Here is a 22,886-nt window from a genome sequence, read left to right on the forward strand (position 1 = left end):
CACCCGCCTCTGCCTCCCAAAGTGCTGGGATTACAGGCGTGAACCACTGCGCCCACCTGAGAGGATAATTTTCAATAGGGTCATGAGTACAGCTTCTGTGAGAAGACGGTGTTTAAATTGAGACATCAGCAATGAGCACCAGAAAGCCAAGTGAATTGATAGGAGACTGTAGGGGAAAGAAAAAAAATGTGTGAAAATGCCATTTAGTATCAAAGAACTTCTTAGGTTCAAAAAGTGAAAGCAGTGTCCTGTTTAGAATGGTGTGAGAAGAGGAAGAGAGCACAGATAAAGCTGGCAGGTTCTGCAGGGAGTTGATGATGCAGAGATTAGTGGGCCAGGAATTTGTGATTAATACCAGAGTAAATGGAAGAGGTTGATTTGTGGTGGATGAGGACTCTGGCTGAGGCTGGGAGACCCTACTGGATAGGACAGGTGGAATTTGGGACGTTAATAGAATGTGTCCAAATAAGAGATGCGAGCGTCTACCAGTGCTAGATCTGGAAGGGTGGGCTTCTCTGAGATATATCCTAAAGATACAATGGAAAGGATTTCTAGGGTTGTAAGATTTTACTTATCTTGCCTATTGATTCTCTTGTCCCATAATATCCATAAGGCCGTGAATGTGAACCATTTCACTTACTTGTTGTGTACCACTCTTGTTGATGGCAATGCCTAGAACAGGACCAGGACTCAGGTGCCCAGCATGTGCTTGTGAATGAAGACTCTGTCTTTGAGTTCAGGCTCTAGACATCATGTCGATGCCACAGCTCCTAAGATGACTATCCCATGTTACCACAAATTATAAGATTTCATGATTTTAATGGCTGGATAGTATTTCATTGTGTCTATATACCACATTTTCTTTATTTGTTTGTTGATAGACACTTAGATTGATTCTGTGTCTCGGCTATTGTGACTAGTGCTGCAATAAACATTGGAGTGCAGATATCTCTTCAACATACTGAGTTCACTTACTTTGAATAAATACCCAGTAGTGGGATTGCTGGATGATATGGTAGAACTATATTTAATTTTTAAAGGAACCTTCATACCATTTTCCATAACGGCTATACTAATTTACATTCCTGCCCACAGTGTGTGACAGTTTCTTTTTCTCCACATCCATGCTAGCATTTTTTTTTTTTTTTTTGTCATTTTGATAATAGTTATTCTAATTGGGGTGAGGTAGTATCTCATATGGTTTTGATTGGCATTTCCGTGATAATTACTGATGTGAGCATTTTTTTCATATACCTCTGTTGGCCATGTGTATGTCTGTTGAGAAGTGTTTATTTAGGTTTTTTGGCCATCTTAAAAATCAGATCATTATTGTTATTTTTTTTGCTGATGAATTGTTTGAGTTCCTTATATATTCTGGATATTAACCCTTATCAGATGCATAGTGTACAAATATTTTCTCCAATTCTGTGGGTTGTCTCTTCAGTCTATTGTTGTTTCCTTTGTTGTACAGAGGCTTTTTAGTCTAATTCCATTTCTCTATTTTTGCTTTTGTTGCCTGTGCTTTTGAGTTTGTCTCCAAAAAATCCTTGCCCAGACCTATGTCATGAAGTATTTTCCCTATGTTTTCTTCAAGTAATTTCAGATCTCTTACTTAAGTCTTTAATCCACTTTGAGTTGATTTTGACATATGGTGAGATGTAAGAGTCAAGTTTCATTCTTCTGTATATGAATATCCAGTTTTTCCAGCATTATTTGTTGAAGAGACTGTCCTTTCCCCACTGTATGTTTTTAATGCCTGTGTTAAAAATCAGTTGGCTGTAGATGAGTAGATTTATTTCAGGGTTCTCTTCTGTTCTGTTCTATGTGTCTGTTTTATTCCTACGCCATGTTTTTTTGGTTACTGTAGCTTTCTAGTATATTTTAAAGTTGAGTAATGTGATGTTTCCAGCTGTGTTCTTTTTCGCTCAAGATTGCACTGGTTCTTCCGGGTCTTTTTGTGGTTCCATATGAATGTTAGGATTGTGTTTTATTTTTTATTTTATTTATTTTTATTTTTTTATTAAGACAGGGTCTCACTCTGTCACCAGGCTGGAGTGCAGTAGAATGATTTCGGCTCACTGCAGCCTCTACCTTTCAGACTCAGGCAATCCTCCCACCTCACCCTTCCAAGAAGCTGGGACCACAGGCATGCACCACTACACCCGGCTAATATTTGTAGTTTTTGTAGAGACAGGGTCTCACTATGTTGCCCAGGCTGGTCTCAAATTCCAAAGTGCTAGGATTATAGGCATAAGCCACTGTATCCAGCCTTGTATAAACATTTAAAAAATATTTTTCCAACCCATGAACACAGAATATCTTCATATTTATTTGGATCCTCTTAATTTCTTTCATCAGTGTTGTATAGTTTTCATTGTAGAGATCTTCTCCTTGGTTAAATTTTTTTCTAGATCATATATATATATATATGTGTGTGTGTGTGTGTGTGTGTGTGTGTGTATTTGGTAGCTATTGTAAATGGGATTGTTTTCTTGATTTTCTTTGAAACACAGTTTTGCTCGTACTGCCCAGGCTGGAGTGCAATGGCACCAACTCTGCTCACTGCAACCTCCACCTCCTGAGTTCCAGCGATTCTCCTGCCTCAGCCTCCCTAGCAGTTGGGACTACAGATGCCCACCATAACTCCCAGCTAATTTTTGTATTTTTAGTAGAAACAGGGTTTTACCATGTTGGCCAGGCTGATCTCAAACTCCTGACCTTAAGTGATCCACCCACCTTGACGTCCCAAAGTGCTGGGATTACAGTTGTGAGCCACTGCACCTGGGCACTTTCTTGATTTCTTTTTCAGATAGCTCACGGTTGGCATATAGAAATGCTACTGATTTTTTGTGTTGATTTTTGCATCCTCCAACTCTACTGTATTCCTCTAATAGCTTTTTGTTGGTTTCTTTAGGGTTTTCTGTTTATAAGATCATGTTATCTGCAAACAGGGACAATTTGGCTTCCTCCTTTCTAAATTGAATGCCCTTTATTTCCTTCTCTTGCCTAATTGCTCTACCCAGGACTTCCAGTACTATGTAGAATAGAAGCAGTGATAGTGGGCATCTTTGTCTTGTTCTAGATCTTAGAGGAAAGGCTTTCTTTCAACTTTTCCCCATTCTGTAGGATGTTAGCTGGGTGTCTGTCATATATGGCCTTTATTGTGTTGAGATCCACTTTTTCTATACCTAATTTGTTGAGAGTTTTTTTTATCATGAAGAGATGTTAAATTTTATCAAATGCATTTTTTTGCCTGTATTAAAATTATGTTTTTCAATGTTGATTCCATTAATGTGATACGTCATGTTTGTTGATCGATGTATATTAAACTATTCTTGAAACCCTAAGATGAATTCCACTTGATCATGGTGAATGATCTGTTTAATGTGCTGTTGAATTTGGTTTGCTAGTATTTTGTTGAGCATTTCCACATCTATTTTCAACAGGTATATTGGCCTGTAGCTTTCTTTTTAGTTCTTGTCTGGTTTGGGTATCAAGGTGATGCGGGCCATGTAGAATGAGTTTGGAAAACTACCCCCTCTTCAATTTTTTTTCAATAGTTTGCAAAGGATTGGTATTAGTTCTTCCTTAAATTTGGTAGAAATCAGCAGGGAAGCCATCAGGCCCTGGGATTTTCTTTGATGTGAGACTTTTTATTACAGATTCAATTTCCTTAACTCATGATTGATTTGTTCAGATTTTCTGTTTCTTCATGATTCAGTTTTGGTAGGCTGTATTTGCCCAGGATTTCTCTATTCTTTCTAAGTTTTCAGATTCATTGGCGTTAACCAACCTACATCAAAAAATTAGATCCCAAAAATAACCCAACTTAATATTGCATCTCAAGGAATTTGAAAAATAACAACAAACTAAACCCAAAGTTAACTAAAGGAAAGAAATAATAAAGATCCAAGCAGTAATAAATGAAATATAGACTGAAAAAAGAATGCGAAAGTTTCATGAAACAAAAGTTGGTTTCTTGAAAAGATAAAATTGACAAACCTTTAGCTTAGACGAAGAAAAAAAGGGAAGATTCAAATAAAATCAGAAATGAAAAAGGCGACATAACTGATACCACAGAAATACAAAGGATCCCATAAACATGTGAGGATATCCATAAAGCACAGACTTTGATCCAGCAGATTTGGGGTGAGGCCCACGATTCTGAATCCCACAGGCTCCTGGGTGAGGCTGAAGCTACTGGTCTGCAGACCACACTTTCCCCAGCAGGGTCTTGGGTATCAGGGAACTCTGATATCTGGAGAAGATAACTCTGATATCTAGAGAAGATAGAGTACAGCATTTGCCGAAAGAAAGACAAGAATGCATCATGGCTGCAAAATCAGATACGAAGATATACACTGTGCCATCAACTTGGAAAGCAAAATTGTGATTGAATGGGCTTCCCAGGGTCTCCCCTTTCTTCTTGATTTGGTAAATATATCTCTTCATTATAGCAGCACCACTCATCAGATTCTCTAGACTCCCACTTAGAGATCATCACTCATGCCTTTCTCTGCCATCCTTGCTAGTTTTTTTTTTTTTAAATTGATTTAGCAATTATGAATCAAGATGGGCTGGAAGTGGTGGCTCACACCTGTAATCTGAGCACTTTAGGAGGCTGAGGCAGGAGGATCGCTTGAAGCCAGGACTTTGAGACCAGCCTGGGCAGCATAGAGAGACCCCATTTCTGAGTGTAGTGGTGTGTACCTGTCGTCCCAGCTATTCAGGAGGCTGAGGCAGGAGGATTGCTTGAGCTCAGTAGGTAAAGGCTACAGTGAGCCACGATAGTGCTATTGCACTCCAACCTAAGTGACAGAATGAAACCTAATCTAAAAAAAAAAAAAAGAGAGAGAGAGAGAAAAGAAATCAAGTGTGAACCACTTCTTGAGAATGAGTAGGGGTGTTTTTATATTCATCACTCTATCCATTGGTGAGCATGGCATCTGCCAGGTTATAAATGCAGATGCAGCAGGATGTCCATGGCTCAGCCCTTCAAGCACAAACATCAGGACTGGCAGCCCAGTGGTTGTGAGCCCTGCCTCTGAGAGTAGAGAACTCTGGGTGCCCGTGCTAGCTTTCCTATTTACTATCTTAGCTTCAGTTTTCTCCTTTGTAAATGGGGGTGATAATAATAGCAACTTGTCGGGCCAGGTCCGGTAACTCATGCTTGTAGTCCCAGCACTTTGGGAGGCCAAGAGTTCAAAACCAGCCTGGGCCACATAGACCCCGTTTCTATATGAAATATAAAAATTATCTGGCCATGGTGGCACGTGCCTGTAGTCTCAGTTACTCGGGAGGCTGAGCTGGGAGGATCACTTGAACCCGGCAGGTCAAGGCTGCAGTGGGCCATGTTTGCACCACTGCTCTCCAGCCTGGGTTTTAAAGTGAGACCCTGTCTCAATAATAATAGCAACTTGTTGTAATGGTGCAGATAAAAATGAGGCAATATGTGTGAAGCTTTTAGCTCCTGTGCCCACATACAGGCATGAGTCAGGAAATAGTTGTTGAAAACCAACCCTTGGCACAGGGAGGCATGGAATCATGACTATTTGCTTTGTGTTTGGCTTTTTAGTCAGGTTTAATAAGGACACGAAAAAATGAATTCCTCATCTCGCCGTTACCTCAGCTCCTGGCCCAGGAACACAACTACAGCTCCCCTGTGGGTCACCATCCTCACGTACTGTACAAAAGGACAGCAGAGGAGAAGGTCCAGCGGTACCGTAGCTACCCCAGCTCTGGCCGGAATTATCCTGGTTACTCCCCACGTCACATTCCCCATGCATCTCAGAGTCAAGAGACAGAGTATCACCATCGAAGGTTGCAAAAGCAGCATTTTTGTGGACGACGCAAGAAATGTATGTAAGGAAACTTTTTCTTGTTCTGTTCTTATGTGGGTCTCGACGGGTTTTCCTGAGAGCTGTTGGGTGTACAAGCTTTGCAAGTCAAAATGGGGCTACCCTGAGCATCTGTCTTGGCGCAGGACCAGTAATTATCTCTCTCAGGCAAATGCTGAATGATCAATTAATCTAGGTTAAACTAGGAAATATTTAGATACGGTTTCTCTTTTACTGTTTTAGTATCTCCTACTTTCATGCCATAGATCCCAATCATATCTTGATTTCTGTGCTTCTGAGAAAAGTACCTAGATTTCCAATGACAAAAAAAATGAGAGGTAAATGTCTAGGTGTGGTTGGATGTCTCTTTTGAAGACATAAAGGAGAGACTTCCAGAAACAAGAATATTAGCATGTGAGGGAGGTAGCTGTGAAACACAGGTATCCTTGAGCATGGTTTGTGACCTTGGTACAACCTTCAGCTGTTTCCAGACCAGCGATGTCCAATAGAAATGTAACACAAGCCCTAAATACAATTTTACATTTTCTATTAGCCACAAGTTTTAAAAGTTAAAAAAAAGGGTAAATGAATTTTAATACCATTTTATTTAATGCAACATATACAAAATATTATCTCAACATGTAATTAGTATAACAAATGATTAGTGAGAGATTTACATTATTTTTTCCTATTAAGTTTTGGAAATCCAGTGTTTATTTTAAACGTACAGCACTTAAACCTGTCAATTCAGCTGATAAATTTTTACTGGAAATACTTAATCTGCATTTAACTTGCATAAAATTAAGGTCAAAAAAGTAGATTTGCGTACTCAAGTTGTTTGGGACATACTTCAAACATTTTCTTTTTTCTTTTCTTTTCTTTTTTTTTTTTTTTTTTTTTTGAGACAGTTTCACTCTTTCGCCCAGGCTGGAGTGAAGTGGTGCGATCTCAGCTCACTGCAACCTCCATCCCCCAGGTTCAAGCAATTCTCCTGCCTCAGCCTCCCCACTAACTGTGATTATAGGCGCACGCCACCATACCCAGCTAATTTTTGTGTTTTTAGTAGAGACAGGGTTTCCCCATGTTGGCTAGGCTGGTCTCAAACTCCTGACCTCAGGTGATCCACCCGCCTCAGCCTCCCGAAATGTTAGCATTACAGGCATGAGCCACTAAGCCTAGCCAAAAGACTTTTAATACCTGAATCAAGTATTGCTTTTTAAACTTTTAAATTCTTCTGTGGCTCAATAGCTACACATGGAAAGTATATACCAAGTTGGATAGCACAGCCAGAAGAAGGTTATTCTCATGGAGAAGAGAAACTGGTATCACTAAGATATTAATCAGGCAGAATAATGAAAGAGTTTCTACCATTTTAACTGGTTTTTGAGTTTTTGGTATTATTGAAATATCCTCATTAAGGGGCATCCATTTAGCATGTATAGAGTAATAATTTATCCTGTATTAATGATAGTAATAATGTTTATAGTGGTAAGACATGTTTGATATGAGACATCAAAGCAAATCTTGACAGCAAACTTATAAACAGGTGTCACCTGTTTTCATAGATAAGGAAACTGAGACTCAAGGTCACTGTGATCGTAAGTGGCCAACCTGAGTTTTTAAATCTAACTCTAAATAATTTGATCTTTGAATTTTACTCTGTAGAGAGCTAGTTTCACTATTATGGCTGGACCGGTGTTATAGTACTAAAATATTTCCGTACTAGTTAGTACACAGGTACTTCCCTGAACTTTCCAGATGCCATTTTTCTTCCCAGGAATGCGCGTAGTTGTTGCTTATCCACTAACCAAAGGCATCATGTCTGGCCCAGCAGGCACTTCTAGGTCTCTGCTCAATGGCTATGGCCAGTATCCATTCTGTTAACTTGGTGTCCACACTTTCCCAGTTATGAAAAGTGTTTAATACAGTTTTTAATATCATCCCCGACTATGCTGTTTCCCCGATAACTAAGCCAATATCACACCAAAGAGTTCTTATTGACCACCTCTTATGTGCTATGTGAAAGTCTGTGTTGATGAAATGAGAGTTTAAGACATGACCAGTATTTTAGAGCTGTTTACATTTTATTTAGAAAATAATGTATACAGTTTTAGAGCTGTTTACATTTTGTTTAGAAAATAATGTATGAAGTAGTATATTTAATGAATTCATAAATAATAAATTTAGAGCCAAAGAATGAACACTGTTTCTGCAGTTTTTGATTAGAAAAATGAGCGTTTTCTACTTTTAAAGTTTCTCCCCACAAAATTGATTTTTGTTGATCTGTTCTACTAACTAGAATTATAGCTTGTTTTTGTTGTTGTTGTCGTTGTTGTTTGAAATGAAGTCTCGCTCTGTCACCCAGAGACTCTATCTCAAAGGTAAATGCGTAGGTGTGGTTGGGTGTTTCTTTTGAGGACATAAAGGAGAGACTTCCTCATGGAGTACAGTGACATGATCTTGGCTCACTGAGACCTCTACCTCGTGGGTTCAAGTGATCCTCCTGCCTCAGCCTCCCAAGTAGCTAGGATTACATGCATTCACCACCATGCCTGGCTAATTTTTGTAATTTTAGTAAAGATGGGGTTTCACCATGTTGGCCAGGCTGGTCTCAAACTCCTGACCTCAAGTGATCCACCCACCTTTGCCTCTCAAATTGCTGGGATTACGGGCATGAGCCACCATGCCTGGCCTAGAGCTCTTTTCTTTTCTTTTCTTTTCTTTTCCTTTCTTTTCTTTTCTTTTCTTTTCTTTTCTTTTCTTTTCTTTTCTTTTCTTTTCTTTCTTTCTTTCTTTCTTTCTTTTTTACTTTTTAGAGCATTTTTGAGTTACTGAATTCATCCATTATCCATTTATTTCTATCCACCTACCCATGTATCCATCCAATATCCATCCATGCACTCATCCACCCATCTATCCATCCACACATCCATCCATCCACCCTGTCCAGCCCATCCATCTACCCATCCGTGCATCCAAACATTTATTGAGTAGGTCTTTCTTGACCACATACTAGATGCAAGGCACCCGGGCAGGCACTGGCAGCATCACTTGTTAGTGGATTGGTGGAGTGTTGATTACATAGTTTCTCTTCTTCCCTTGTTTCAGTTTCTCTTTCAACAGGTCTTATCTAGATATTCTCTAATATCCCTTCCAAATGCTCTTATGTTCATCATAGATGCTCCCAAGCCTCCCACAGAGGACACCTATCTAAGGTTTGATGAATATGGGAGCTCTGGGCGACCCAGGAGATCAGCTGGAAAATCACAAAAGGGCCTAAATGTGGAAACCCTTGTGGTGGCAGACAAGAAAATGGTGGAAAAGCATGGCAAGGGAAATGTCACCACGTACATTCTTACAGTAATGAACATGGTAAGGTGGGGTGTCACGAAGCTTCTGGCTCTTCAGAGAAGATAAAAGTCATAGAATTCTCTTGCATGGGTTGAATAGCATATGTATTAGGTTGGTGCAAATGTAATTGCAGTTTCTGCCATTACTTTTAATAGCTACACATGTGGTTTTATTTTTTTAAGTTGAGTTTTCAGGAAATTGTCTTTATATGTGCATATATTGGTTAAAATTGAAGCCTATGTACTTCAGTCAATATGTCTGATTGGTTCCCCCATAAGGTTTTGAACATTTTGAGATTTTGTTTTACTTCCATTGTTCCAACAGGTTTCTGGCCTGTTTAAAGATGGGACTATTGGAAGTGACATAAACGTGGTTGTGGTGAGCCTAATTCTTCTGGAACAAGAACCTGTAAGTGGCAAACTTCATTTATGTCTTCATTCAGTCTGCCATTCAGAATACATTTCTTGAATACCTACTATGTTCACTAATCCATGTACTAGTCATTAGCTGCTTAAATTTGAAACTAGGCTGACTCTCCTCAAGGTACAATCTTAAAAGGTTGTGTAATCACATAATTAAACTAAAGCACCAGAAAAATATTTATATTTAAATGTATTTATATTATATGTGCATATATATACACATAAATAATGGTACATAAAGTATTAAATATATAAATATATAATAAAAATATGAAACATAAATGTGTTACATAAAATATAAATGTTATGTAGGCTTCACAAAGAAGGTGAATTTGGTCATAGATTTAAGCATTAGCTAGATTTTGCAAGTTTGGTATGCTGAGTAATTGCTGGTAGATGCAAAAGGATATTTCAAAAATATACTGAAAATAAGACATCAGAAAATTGTTGTAGTGAACCTACTGTCTCCCCAGTACCATCTTAGGTAATACAGGGAATAAACAAGGGATATTTAACTGCCCTTGAATTGATCACAGTGAGATGCAAGACACAAACATGGGGCAAATTATGACTACCGGAACATGTAATAAAGTGTTAAATTACATGGTACTCACTGCTTTGTAGTGTTTTGATGTTTAAACTCTGTTTCTCTGAGATAGCGATTACTATTCAAATGGGTATTTTTTAAGTCCCCCGAGGCTCTTCCTCTTCTTCTGTAACCCCAATAAAAAACATAAAAAGCAGGAAGGCACAGACAAGACAAAAATTGATCTAATTGCCCAGCTGTGGAAAGCTACAGAAGTTAACAGCTTGTCAAACGGTTTTTGGAATTTTAGAAAGATAGAAAGGATGTGTGCTGATCAGGAGACACTTTTGTCTTTAGCCTACTAATAGGTTGCCCAAGGACACTGAAGCCAGCCACATCCTAATTAACTGATAATTAAAGATCTTGTCTGTCAACTTTCAACTTGGCCAAGTCAATAGTTTCAACTAAGCAAACATTTGACAAATGATTATTTTAAGGGTAGGTCCTCTCTTATCCTTTGGAATCATATCATCATTTGTTTATTCATTCTGTGAATTTTCATTATATTGATTTTCATTATATTGATTGATTGACTATAACCTATGATGTGCCAGACGCTTTGCTGAGAATTTTGACATCTATGGAAATAATGATAAGGCTTTATGAAAAAGCCATTGAACTTCATCACCATTAATTTATTATCCTGTTTTAAAAGTTGTAACGGTTTTATAAAGGTAGTACAGATGAGATGAACAAAGGTGTTCTAAGTGATGCCAAGTTATTTTTTGTAGAACTATAATCAATCATAAACCACACTACAGAAACTTTGTAGTTGCTTTAAATATTGTGAGCATTTACCTAAAATAGATATTTTCCTGTCTCCTACCTTAGCTCAAGTGTTTTCCTCTAGTGATCTTTTTCCCTAGAAATAAGTTTCTGTGTTTGCCTGTACAAATGGAATGATTCAGCATTCTCATCTCTGCAACAAATTCACACTTTGATTTGTGTGGGTTTCCCATAGGGAGGATTATTGATCAACCATCACGCAGACCAGTCTCTGAATAGCTTTTGTCAATGGCAGTCTGCCCTCATTGGAAAGAATGGCAAGAGACATGATCACGCCATTTTACTCACGGGATTTGATATTTGTTCTTGGAAGAATGAACCATGTGACACTCTAGGTATGGTATGAACAGATCCCTCACACACACCTGTTAGCTGAAAACACAGTACGCAAACTTTCTATGGATGATGGATAACCCTTATGTTCCTTAATAAAAAGACATAATATTTAAATTGTGGAGTAACCTCACATACCCTCTGGAGACTATTGTTCTTTTTAACTGAACTTAGAATGTGGGGATCCCACTTACTTTATTAATTTTGTATTTTTTTTTATTTGAGTTGAAGTTTCACTCTTGTTGCCCAGGTTGGAGTGTAATGGCACAATCTTGGTCCACAGCAACCTCCGCCTCCTGGGTTCAAGCAATTCTCCTGCCTCAGCCTCCCAAGTAGCTGGGATTACAGGCATCCGCCACCACGCCTGGCTAATTTTGGTATTTTTAGTAGAGATGGGGTTCCACCATGTTGGCCAGGCTGCTCTCGGACTCCTGACCTCAGGTGATCTGCCAGCCTCGGTCTCCCAAAGTCCTGGGATTACAGGCATAAGGCACCTCACCTGGCTTGTATTTTTCTTGATTGATCCTACTGATGATCATTGAGGTGTGAGGTACATTATTTAACTAGAAACATGTAGGTTATTCCATAAGCGTCATGACCACAGAATCAGGTAGCTGAAGAAGATTTTACTGGGCTCCCTGGTACCTAACTGTGCAACTAGGTAGCAGTGCCTTTTTTAGAAAGTTACTTGACTTTGAAGTGCTCAGTTCTTCCATATTTGTTTGTACAGGACAGTGATAGCAAGAATTGCATCTTTTATATCTATACTATATTCCAGTATATTCCATTGCACATAATAGGAATTCAACATTTTTAAAAGTTGATGAATGGTTGTCCAAATCAGGAGTCAGCAAACTCTCTGTGAAGGACCTGATAGTCAGTATCTTAGGCTATGTGGACCACAGGTCTCTGTGGCAGCTAGCCATTTCAGCTGTATTGTTGCAAAAGCAGTCACAAATAATATGTAAAAAATGAATGCAGATGTGTTTTAGTAAAACTTTGTTTACAAAAACAGAACACAGGAGCCATAGTTTGCTGATACAACTAATAGTCCATATGAATGGTAGAATTTTGTGGAGCTGAGAAAAGCTTATGTGATATACTCCTCTCACACTTTTCCTCAAAGTACTTTATAATCCCTTATGATACATTAAAGATAATAGTATGTTGGACTTCATAAAACATTTTATTTATTTTTTAATTTTTTGAGATGGTGTCTTGTTCTTGTCACTCAGGCGGGAGTGCAGTGGTGCGATCTCGGCTCACTGCAACCTCTGCCTCCTGCATTCAAGTGATTCTCCTGCCTCAGCTTCCAGAGTAGCTGGAATTACAGGCGCCCGCCACCATGCCCGGCTAATTTTTGTATTTATAGTAGAGACAGGTTTCACTGTGTTGGCCAGGCTGGTCTCAAACTCCTGACCTCAAGTGACCCACCCGCCTCAGCCTCCCAGAGTGCTGGAATTACAGGCATGAGCCACTGTGCCAGAGCAGAAATTTTATTTTTTATGGTTCTCAAATTCTCTGCAGTTTCTCTGTTATGTCCTATAAATAAGTTTATTTTAACAATTAACCATTAATCACAGTCTTAAAAAACACAACTATTTTGGAAATTGTTCCATAGAAAGGGTTTTTATAATGAAAAATTGTATACATCCATTCATATTCTGAATTTGGAATGTGCAAAGTGACATTTGATAATCCAATGCATTGTTGATGTTTTGAAGATTCTGAGAAGCAGACAGTGTTATCTGTTATCCAGAGACCAAAATATAAGAAAAGGCTTGGAAAAAACAAAACGCCAGAAATTCCACTACTTGTCAAAAAGGTCACTTGCTTTAAGCAGTGTGTCCTAATGCAAAGTGCATGGGCTTTAACTTCCCATATGTCTGTGGTTGATTCCTGAGTCTGGAATTTATGACTCTGAGATCCTGAACAAGTTAATTCACCTCTCTGAGGTTTGGTTTCCTGAGCTATAAATACATACACACACAGATATATAATAGACATATAGCACAGTGTGTGAATTTGGCAACCATTTATTTAGTGACGATGGTGATGGCAGTAATGATAATGATGCTACCCCTCATTTGTGCCTTTATATTAGATTTCCCAGCTGATCTCCCTTCTATCTTGACAGTGAAGTGAGTACAATCAGTTCACAAGCATGCATTTAATATTAGATGGGTATATAGATTTGTTCTAGTGATTATTAGGACCAAAACTGGAAAGAAAGTTGTTCTCACACACTGCACTGTATTTCAAGATAGACTTAAGAGCTGGCCGGGATGCTTTTATAATGGCTCTTAGAGGACGTAACTTTGGGAACAGAAGCACTTACCACATTATAAAGAACCAGAGAAAGATGAATTTAATCTGCATGCATTGCTTAGGCATTTTCATGTTTTCTGCTCTAGAAAAAGACCAGGATGCGTGTTTTTTCTTGGAAAAGACACCCTGAGCTGTGATGTGAATGCCACTGTTCAGTGAGCATTCTGAATTGGTTTTGCTATCATTCTATCCATTGCTCTGACCCAAATGATAAACTCAGACAAGGCATATCAATATTCTGTGACTTACTGTACTAAAAGTAAAATGGGAATTACAGTACTCATACTGACCTTACGGGGCTGTTACGAGGATCAATTGATAACAATATGTAACAAAAGCAAGAAAATAGGAAATGCTGCATTTATACATTATCATTACACAGGACAAGGAACTATAGATCATTAGTAATTTTTTTTTTTTTTGCAAAAACTTTGAATGTATTGATCTATTAAGCTAAAACTATGTAGAACATTTTGAGGACATAAATTATCACGTATCTGTGTGTGCAACCTTTGGATTCACATTTGAAATTGATCTTTCAATAGGGTTTGCCCCCATCAGTGGAATGTGCTCTAAGTACCGAAGTTGTACCATCAATGAGGACACAGGACTTGGCCTTGCCTTCACCATCGCTCATGAGTCGGGGCACAAGTAAGTGGCTCTTTGACCCACTACTTTATATGAAAACTAATTGGATGATTCATTGGTGTTTTCACCGTTGTTGTTGACTTAGGCAGAAGAAAGAGGATCAGTCTTGTGTGAAGCTTAGAATAGTTTCTGACCATACAAAGGGCTCACTAAAGGCTAGTTATTGTTGATTTCATTCTTTTTAAACAACAGCATTTAATAGCCACACAGTACTCCTTCGTGTGCACAGATTGCAAGTTATTTAACTGAGTCTCTAGGCTGTTAGGCATTTGTTTATTTTTGTTCATGTTTTGCAGCAATGGAGACACTTCTAGCTGATTCTTTATGCACAGGAAGTAATCATGGAGAAAAATAAATTCCCAGAGTAAAATGGCATACGACTTTTTAAAAATACTTTTGCTGCATACACTGAATATTCTTTTAGTTGGCAACATTGCATGTACTTAATATTCTTTTAATTGGTGTTAGTAAATCTTCCTTTTATGATGGAGACAACGCTATAGAGAATTTTCAAACATTTGAGCAACAGCAGCTGCATTGGAGCAAGTATACTACTTTACAAAATAATTATTTCAATGTGTAGTACTCTTCAGATATACCCGTTTAGGAATGTTTGTGTGTGCATGTGTGTATATTTTATTCATATATTTTCAAAGCATCTAGTTAATTTTTGACTTAAAAGCAAATATTCAGTAACCTAGTTGATATTTTTATATGTTGGTGCTGGTATCTTTTCTTTCTTTTTTTTTTTTTTTTTTTTTTTTTTTAGACAGAGTCTTGGTCTGCCGTCTCGGCTGGAGTGCAGTGGCGTGATCTCGGCTCGCTGCAACCTCCGCCTCCCAGGTTCAAGTGATTCTCTTGCCTCTGCCTCCTGAGTAGCTAGGATTACTGGTGCCCACCACCACACCTGGCTAATTTTTATAGTTTTAGTAGAGATGAGGTTTCACTGTGATGGCCAGGCTGACTTCAGGTGATCTGCCTGCCTCGGTCTCCAAAAGTGCTGAGATTACAGGTGTGAACCACCAGGCCCGGCCAGTGCCGGTATCTTCTATGAGCTACACTTTATTATCTCTAGGAAATTTAAATCTTGACAATTGTTGTTATTGTTATCCAACAAATTTCCAATGTTACTATACACACACACACACACACACACACACTTAGACACCCACGCACACTTAGATATGAATAAGCCAATTTTTAAAATTGTAAATGGAGAAGCAAAAATGCTCATTAAGAATGATGTTTCTCATGCAAAGCAGGAAATATGTGGGCATATCAAATGTATGTCTAAGTTTGTTTTACCGCATGAAGTCCAAATGAACTGGTCTCACATTACAAAATACTGGTCATTGAAAAATTTAATTTTCTTTGTGTATGCGTTAAAATTATCCAAAATAAAAATCCAACATTTTAGATAAGGAAAAGCAGAAAATATTCTTCAGGTAGGATGCGGGAGAGAAGTCAGAGGTTGGGGAAAGGACAGATGTAAAATAAAATACATACTTAAGTTCTAAATAACATGGCCTTATGAAGTTTTGAAATAGACAATTCCTGAGATATTTATATGGCATTTGGCATGTGCTAAAGAAAAAACGTTATCATCTTCTAAAATGCTATTAAATTAAACTTAAGAATGTTAAGTTCAAAATTAAATTCCATCTTGGTTTTCTTATGCACATAAAATTCCACTGAAGTTCTAAGTAAGTTCTTTTCCTCTAGCGTAATGGCTTCAATCTCTTCTACCCCATCTCTGTTTCTGGGATTCTTGCTCTTTCTTCTTGTGCTTTGTTTATAGATTTCTTTCTGTTTTTTACTTTGGGTGCTTTATTTATAGGTTCCTTTCTGTTTCTGACTTTCACAAATATATTTAGAAAGGGTGTCACCCAAACAAATCCCCTTAAGATCTTGGTTAGGTGAGAAGAATTAAATTGGGAAAAGCTGAGGATAAGAAAATGCTTTCACTGAGTATATGTTGAGGTTAGTAAATACAGATTTTTGAGTGGTCACCTCTGAATACCTACAGAAGTCACTGATAGGATCATAGCATACAGCTGCCCTGCTACTGCTTTCCTGACAAACTGGAAGGAATGCTGGAAAAATGGCCATATTATAGACATGGGTCACAAAAAAAAGTCGTATCTTTTATCGTAACATATTTATTTGGTATAGACTACTTTCAAAGGCTAACTGTATAAATGAAATTATATCAGAACAACATTTTTATTTACATAGGAATCATATCTGCCTTATAAATATATGGTCTAAGAAACAAGTTTTATTCTTTTAAATAATGAGAGTAAGAACAATTTAAATTAATGATGACATTCATATTTATGTCCCTCCATCCTCTGCATCCCTAAAAAAAAAAAAAAAGAACCAGAAAAGACTTTTCTCTGCACCGAATTTTTTTAGAGCAGATCAAAGACTCTTATTTCTCCATCTTCTACCACTTTAATATAGCCTGAAGTAAGCTCTGTCTTTATAGTATGTATCCTATGTGGGTATGCACATTGATGTAACATTTATTCTACCTGTCAGGATATTGGAGAATTCTTTAGGTATAATATGCATGATTCCTATTAAGTAGACCACTTAAAGTTTTTATTCTATAATTACTAGACCCTTCTGTGATGAAATGGAACAAATTAAAGTTTTCTCATATAATACATCTGAAAGATAACAGTAACAGTCAAGATTTAATAGCCTTCAATAAAGGGGTTCAAGCATTTTTAAAAATGTTTATTATAAGAGAGTTTAATTATAATCAGAGTTTGTGATTTCAGCTAATGAATTGATCATAGTTGGAGAGAAGTTTTTATACCACAATAGGCTTATGTATGAACAGTTCATAAACAGCTTAGAATCAGCATCTCTCTGCACCTCCTTCCTACTCAGTCTGAACTTCTTTCCATAGTTCCATGTTTGGTGACAAGAAAATAATTTTACTGTTTGAAATAAAATAATTTGGCTGGTCCATCACTTTGGCTTAGCTTATACTTAAGTTTAACTTGGCTAACATTTTCCAGCCCATAAAACATGTAGCAGCTAGACCATGCTTTGATTCTGTGGTCAAGAAATAGTGTAACAAAGCCCTCAGCACTTTTTAAATTTTCTGTGTGAGTTTTGTAACAGTCTATAGTAATTTGCCTTTCTCTGTTCCAGTTTTAATAACTCTGTCTCTCACTTGGTTTTGTTGATGATCAAGGCATCTTTTTTCTTCCTCAGATTATCCTTCAGGAAAATGGGTTCACAAAGCAGGATTTTGTTTTCTTCATTCTGTTTCAGCTTTGGCATGATTCATGATGGAGAAGGCAATCCCTGCAGAAAGGCTGAAGGTAACATCATGTCTCCCACACTGACCGGAAACAATGGAGTGTTTTCATGGTCTTCCTGCAGCCGACAGTATCTCAAGAAATTCCTCAGGTATGACAGGTTAAATCCAGGGGTGCTCCTAGGTTTGGAGTGGTGACAGAATTGTGCTCCATAGACGTGAAAACAAATACTCAGTGGAATTACCTTTTGATCTCTCAATAAACAGAAAGATAAATGATGATGATGATGATGATGATATTGTTGTTAAAAAAAATAGATCAAAGCCTAATATTGTGTTAAATGTTCTCCACATATTTCCTCTTTCAATCCTCACAGCAATAGTATTATCCTCAATCTAGAGTTGAGAAATCAAGTCTTAGAGAGGTTAATTGTGTGGCTTAAGGTGCTATTGCTGGTAAGTTGCAGACAGAAGACTCACACTTAGATCTGTTGTGACTCTAGGATGTGTACTCAACCGTCTCTTCCCTGTGACTTCCAGAGGCTGCTAGGTATATTGTCTTTTTACTGTGACTAATTATTTCAGTCTCATCAATCAATGTGTCATAGAGTATTTTTAAAATGCTCACATGGTATGAGTGTGTGTTTGTGTTTTAATAAATAGAGCATTTTCTTATTTGACTATTGTGTCTGAAGTAGCCAGGAGCTAGCTTTATGTCCAAGTGATAGCCAAGGAGGATGGTAGCTATATAAAATGCTTTCAATAACACAGAACTCTTAAGTTGCATTAGTAAAAGTAGGAGTTAGGAAATTTGCACTATTCATATTAAACAATGAACCCAAAGTTGAAATACACACACACACACACATATATACACACCTACCTTTTTAATCTATGTTGACCCACTAGGACACTTAGATGCTATTCCCATATCTGTTTGACCAGATGTTAGTGAACTTTCTTTGGGAATTGACATTCTTGATACTTTATTTTTAACCCGTACCACTGTATATTATTTGCAAATATTTAAAGAATTAGTAAGATATATACACAAAGCATATTAAGCTTAAAGATACCTAACCAAATATGCCCAAAGGGTAGTAAAAAAAAATCAGCAGACTTTTTGCTAGTGAGCTTTGCCATGAAGATTTTCCTATTAGTTTTAAATTCATGATTTGGTGACTGAATTTTTTCTAACTCATGTAAGAATGCAATTAATAAGTATTGAAATTAAGATCTACTTAACATAGATTGAATTTCCATTAGTATGTAGTTAAATGCTTTTGTAGTTAAATGTTATAATAATGATAACAACAGCAGCTAACTTTGCTTACTATGCTTTATGAAACATGTTATATTTTCTTGTTTGAACTGTGTAACAACCTTTATGAGAGTCATTGTCACTCATGAGCTGTATAAGAGCTACATAACTCGGTCTTGGTTGCATGGTTGATTAGGACCCCCATCTATCTCACTACAAAATTACACTTAACCACCATGCTAATTAACCTCTCAATGGTACCATATTTTAATTATTTAAGTAAGTGGAGATAAGGTGCTAAGACTATCCATGCCATCAGGACTGATTTTTGCTTGCAACAGGTTCCATCAAACATACCTAAAGGAAATGTTTCTGCCTCATGCCCCAGTTCATTATTCCTCTTGATTCTTTAGGAATGTTATTTATTTTTGTCTGTAAGGCTTATTGTGAGTTAAAGTACATCTTTGACCTCTGCTCCCTTATCTGTTAAAACAAAAATACTTGATTTAAAACTCCATGAAGACAGGTACTGTGTCTGTCTGGTTTATTTTGTACCATTAGTGCTTTGTCTAAGGTTTGCCACAGAGCAGGGACTCAGTACAAATGGTCAGATATTGTTGAATGAGATTGTTGATGGGAGTTTTCAAATATATTAACCTTCCCCGTCTCCTGTCAAATCCCAAGCCAAATCACTTGGATGGCTAGAATTTTCAGCATCCTGTAAAACCCTGCCTGGCTGTGTACATTCCATCCTCTGAGACAGGACTCACTCTTTGGCATAAACATAGATTTGAACTTTAAACATATACCCATTTCTCTTTTTTTTTTTTTTTTTTTTTTTTTTTGAGACGGAGTCTCACTCTGCCACCCAGGCTGGAGTGCAGTGGCCGGATCTCAGCTCACTGCAAGCTCCGCCTCCTGTGTTTACGCCATTCTCCTGCCTCAGCCTCCCGAGTAGCTAGGACTACAGGCGCCCGCCACCTCGCCCGGCTAATTTTTTTTTTTTGTATTTTTTAGTAGAGACGGGGTTTCACCGTGTTAGCCAGGATGGTCTCGATCTCCTGACCTCGTGATCCGCCCGCCTCGGCCTCCCAAAGTGCTGTGATTACAGGCTTGAGCCACCGCGCCCGGCACATATACCCATTTCTCAAACCATGTTATATTTTTCTTTGCACGAATGCATTCAGAAGTGTGTTGTCGTCCATGGAAAGATCACAGATCAACAGAGTAATTAATAAGCATGTATTGTCATTACAGCACACCTCAGGCTGGGTGTCTAGTGGATGAGCCCAAGCAAGCAGGACAGTATAAATATCCGGACAAACTACCAGGACAGATTTATGATGCTGACACACAGTGTAAATGGCAATTTGGAGCAAAAGCCAAGTTATGCAGCCTTGGTTTTGTGAAGGTATGTTTGCTTGTGATTTCAGACTTACATTAAGACTCTGCAATGTGTCTGTGTCCCTAACAGAAGTGTAAACATTTGGTTTGCCAAGGCCAAGGGTTAGGGTCTGGGTTATCTCTACCATGTCAGTTGTTTGGCATGATAATTAAGTGGCAATTTTACTGTCAATGAATTATCCAGGCCTATCCACATAGACCATGCCTGCTTTAAATACCGCTCAGTAGAAAATTACTTCTCTTTAAGTGAAGACTTTATCCCTACTAGGAAACCTGGGAACAAGAGTTTGTACCTACTGCTGATCACTGCTTCTCTTCTCTATATGATCCTCTTCCCTCTTAATTTAATACATTTCAAATCATCACCATCCCAAAATACATTATATGCCCTTTATAATATAGGAAAACTATCATTAGCAGCTAGCTTTTTAAATTATATATAAATTCAAGGCATATCTTGAGTAACATTTATAAGATTATCAAGTCTTCAAAGAATTATAAATTATAAAAAAGATAATTGGGAAAGTACAAAAGTCCAGGTTATAGAAATGAGAGACACCTTGTTCCACTTGGTCAAGAATGACATTTTACTGACAGTAGTATTACAATCTCAACTTTACTAAAAAATAGAATCATTTTTAAGTTGGTTTATTCCCAATATCCAAAGAGAAATATGGAAGTTCTAAGTAACTGAAAAATGCATGGAAATTATGGAGGTTTATAGCTCCTCTTTCCCCCTCTATTCCTGTTCCTCTTCTTCCTCCTCTTTCTCTCCCTATTCCTCCTTCACCACCACCACCACCACCATCACCATCACCATCTACTGTCATCTCCAGTAGTTGCTAAGTGAGCCTGTGCCCCACATAAGGCATTCTACTTAAAGATTTATTTTACGTTACCTCAATCTTCACAAAAACCCTTCAAGTAAGAATTATATTGGGCCGGGTGCAGTGGCTCACATCTGTAATCCCAGCACTTTGGGAGGCTGAGACGGGTGGATCACGAGGTCAGGACATCGAGACCATTCTGGCTAACACGGTGAAAACCCTCTGCACTAAAAACACAAAAAATTAGCTGGGCGTGGTGGCGGGTACCTGTAGTGCCAGCTACATGGGAGGCTGAGGCAGGAGAATGGCATGAACCTGGGAGGCAGAGCTTGTAGTGAGGTAAGATTGCACCACTGCACTCCAGCCTGAGCGACAGAGCGAGACTCCATCTCAAAAAAAAAAAAAGAATTATTACCACTTTTGACCTGGAGCTCAGAAAGTACATTCAACTTGTCCAAAGCCACAGACTTTTAAATGGTGGAATTTAACAAAATAAGTCACACACATTGACATGAAATTTCCTCGTCTTCATCGGTGACTGGTACTAGTCTCTATTACCAATGTTTCCTAAACTTCAGTCATTAATAGTCATTAATAACTACCTTCTTTAGTTGTGTTATCTCTATATTATTATTATTCACTTATTGCTTTTCTAGAAACCAATTCACATTCAAACTATAACTCCAGTCCTAAGAAATAATATGCATCAAGTCATAGGTTTGATATAGGATTACATATTTTTTCTAATACCGTTTCAGTGCATAACTATTAAAATATTTTCCAGATGTCATTCACATTTTTTTGGTGTATCCTTCATGACACATGGACCTTACTTTCACAAATGCTGGTGAACCGTATGTAAAAACTAACAAGTTGGCTGGGTGTAGTGGCTTATATGTGTAATCCCAAGATTTGGGGAGGCCAAGGTGGGAGGATCACTTGAGGCCAGGAGTTTGAGAATAACCTGGGCAACAAAGTGAGACCCCCTCTTTACCAAAAATTTAAGAGTTAGCTGGGCTATGGGCGTGTACCTGTAGTTCCAACTACTACGGAGGCTGAGGCAGGGGGATCACTTGAGCCCAGGAGTTCGAGGCTGAAGTGAAGGATGATAGTACTACTGTACTCCAGCCTGGGCAACAAACTGAGACCCTGTCTCTAAGAAAAAAATTAAGAGACTGTTCTATTTGCCTGTTAAGTTGATGGTTTTGGCAGTAGTAAGTAGCCATTTACTTTGTTGAAAAAGTTTGTATCCTAATTTGCCTCTTGTTCACTTTATTCTAAAGGATTCCTTATCTTATTAATTACAAATTATTATATGCTATGCAGCAAAAGCACAGTTGGTATTAAGTATGATTTTCTTTAGAAATACAAAGGAGGTTCCTAAAATTACTATTGTTCCTTCAGAAGTATGTATTTGTGGGATACCTGGCCTGTGTCAGGCAGTGTGCAGGGCTTAAACAACCTTTTAAAATAATATATTGTTTTCTGGGACCTCACTATATTTTTAAAAGACAGCTTCTCATTCTGATGGTCTTTCATGGGAAACAGAGCAAACAGAAATGAAAATTTCAAAGTAAAAGATTGAATCAGACAAGGAAAGGGAAGGTGAGAAAGACTTGCCTAGGAGAGAAATGATTGAAGATGGTGGTGAGGTTAATGGAGAAGGTAGGGTTGTTTGATAAATTCTGAATGTAGATTGCTTTCCCCACATCTTTTGGTATTGTTGTTAAACCTACTTATAACTTGAACCCATGGCCACACCTCTGAGGATCATAAATATTGCCAGGCTCTAGCCAAGAGGGATTTCCAAAACAACAAAATTTCTTATT

At 37.9% G+C, this 22,886-nt stretch overlaps 1 protein-coding gene across 2 annotated transcripts in view; it reads left to right on the plus strand.

Moving 5' to 3' along the window:
- Positions 1 to 22,886, plus strand: part of ADAMTS18 (ADAM metallopeptidase with thrombospondin type 1 motif 18) — a 154,368-nt gene that overhangs the window by 63,339 nt on the left and 68,143 nt on the right. Inside the window, exons 4-10 of one of the 2 annotated variants that reach the window (XM_010370202.2) lie at positions 5,576 to 5,858; positions 9,016 to 9,209; positions 9,513 to 9,596; positions 11,158 to 11,317; positions 14,189 to 14,294; positions 17,580 to 17,717; positions 20,084 to 20,237. In XM_010370202.2, the coding sequence (XP_010368504.2) occupies positions 5,576 to 5,858; positions 9,016 to 9,209; positions 9,513 to 9,596; positions 11,158 to 11,317; positions 14,189 to 14,294; positions 17,580 to 17,717; positions 20,084 to 20,237 (1,119 nt within the window). Of the gene's footprint in view, positions 1 to 5,575; positions 5,863 to 9,015; positions 9,210 to 9,512; positions 9,597 to 11,157; positions 11,318 to 14,188; positions 14,295 to 17,579; positions 17,718 to 20,083; positions 20,238 to 22,886 lie in introns of both variants that reach the window. The other variant, XM_030925525.1, reaches the window with a different exon arrangement.

This window comes from Rhinopithecus roxellana, chromosome 20, assembly GCF_007565055.1.
Source record: "Rhinopithecus roxellana isolate Shanxi Qingling chromosome 20, ASM756505v1, whole genome shotgun sequence".
Classification (NCBI taxonomy): domain Eukaryota; kingdom Metazoa; phylum Chordata; class Mammalia; order Primates; family Cercopithecidae; genus Rhinopithecus; species Rhinopithecus roxellana.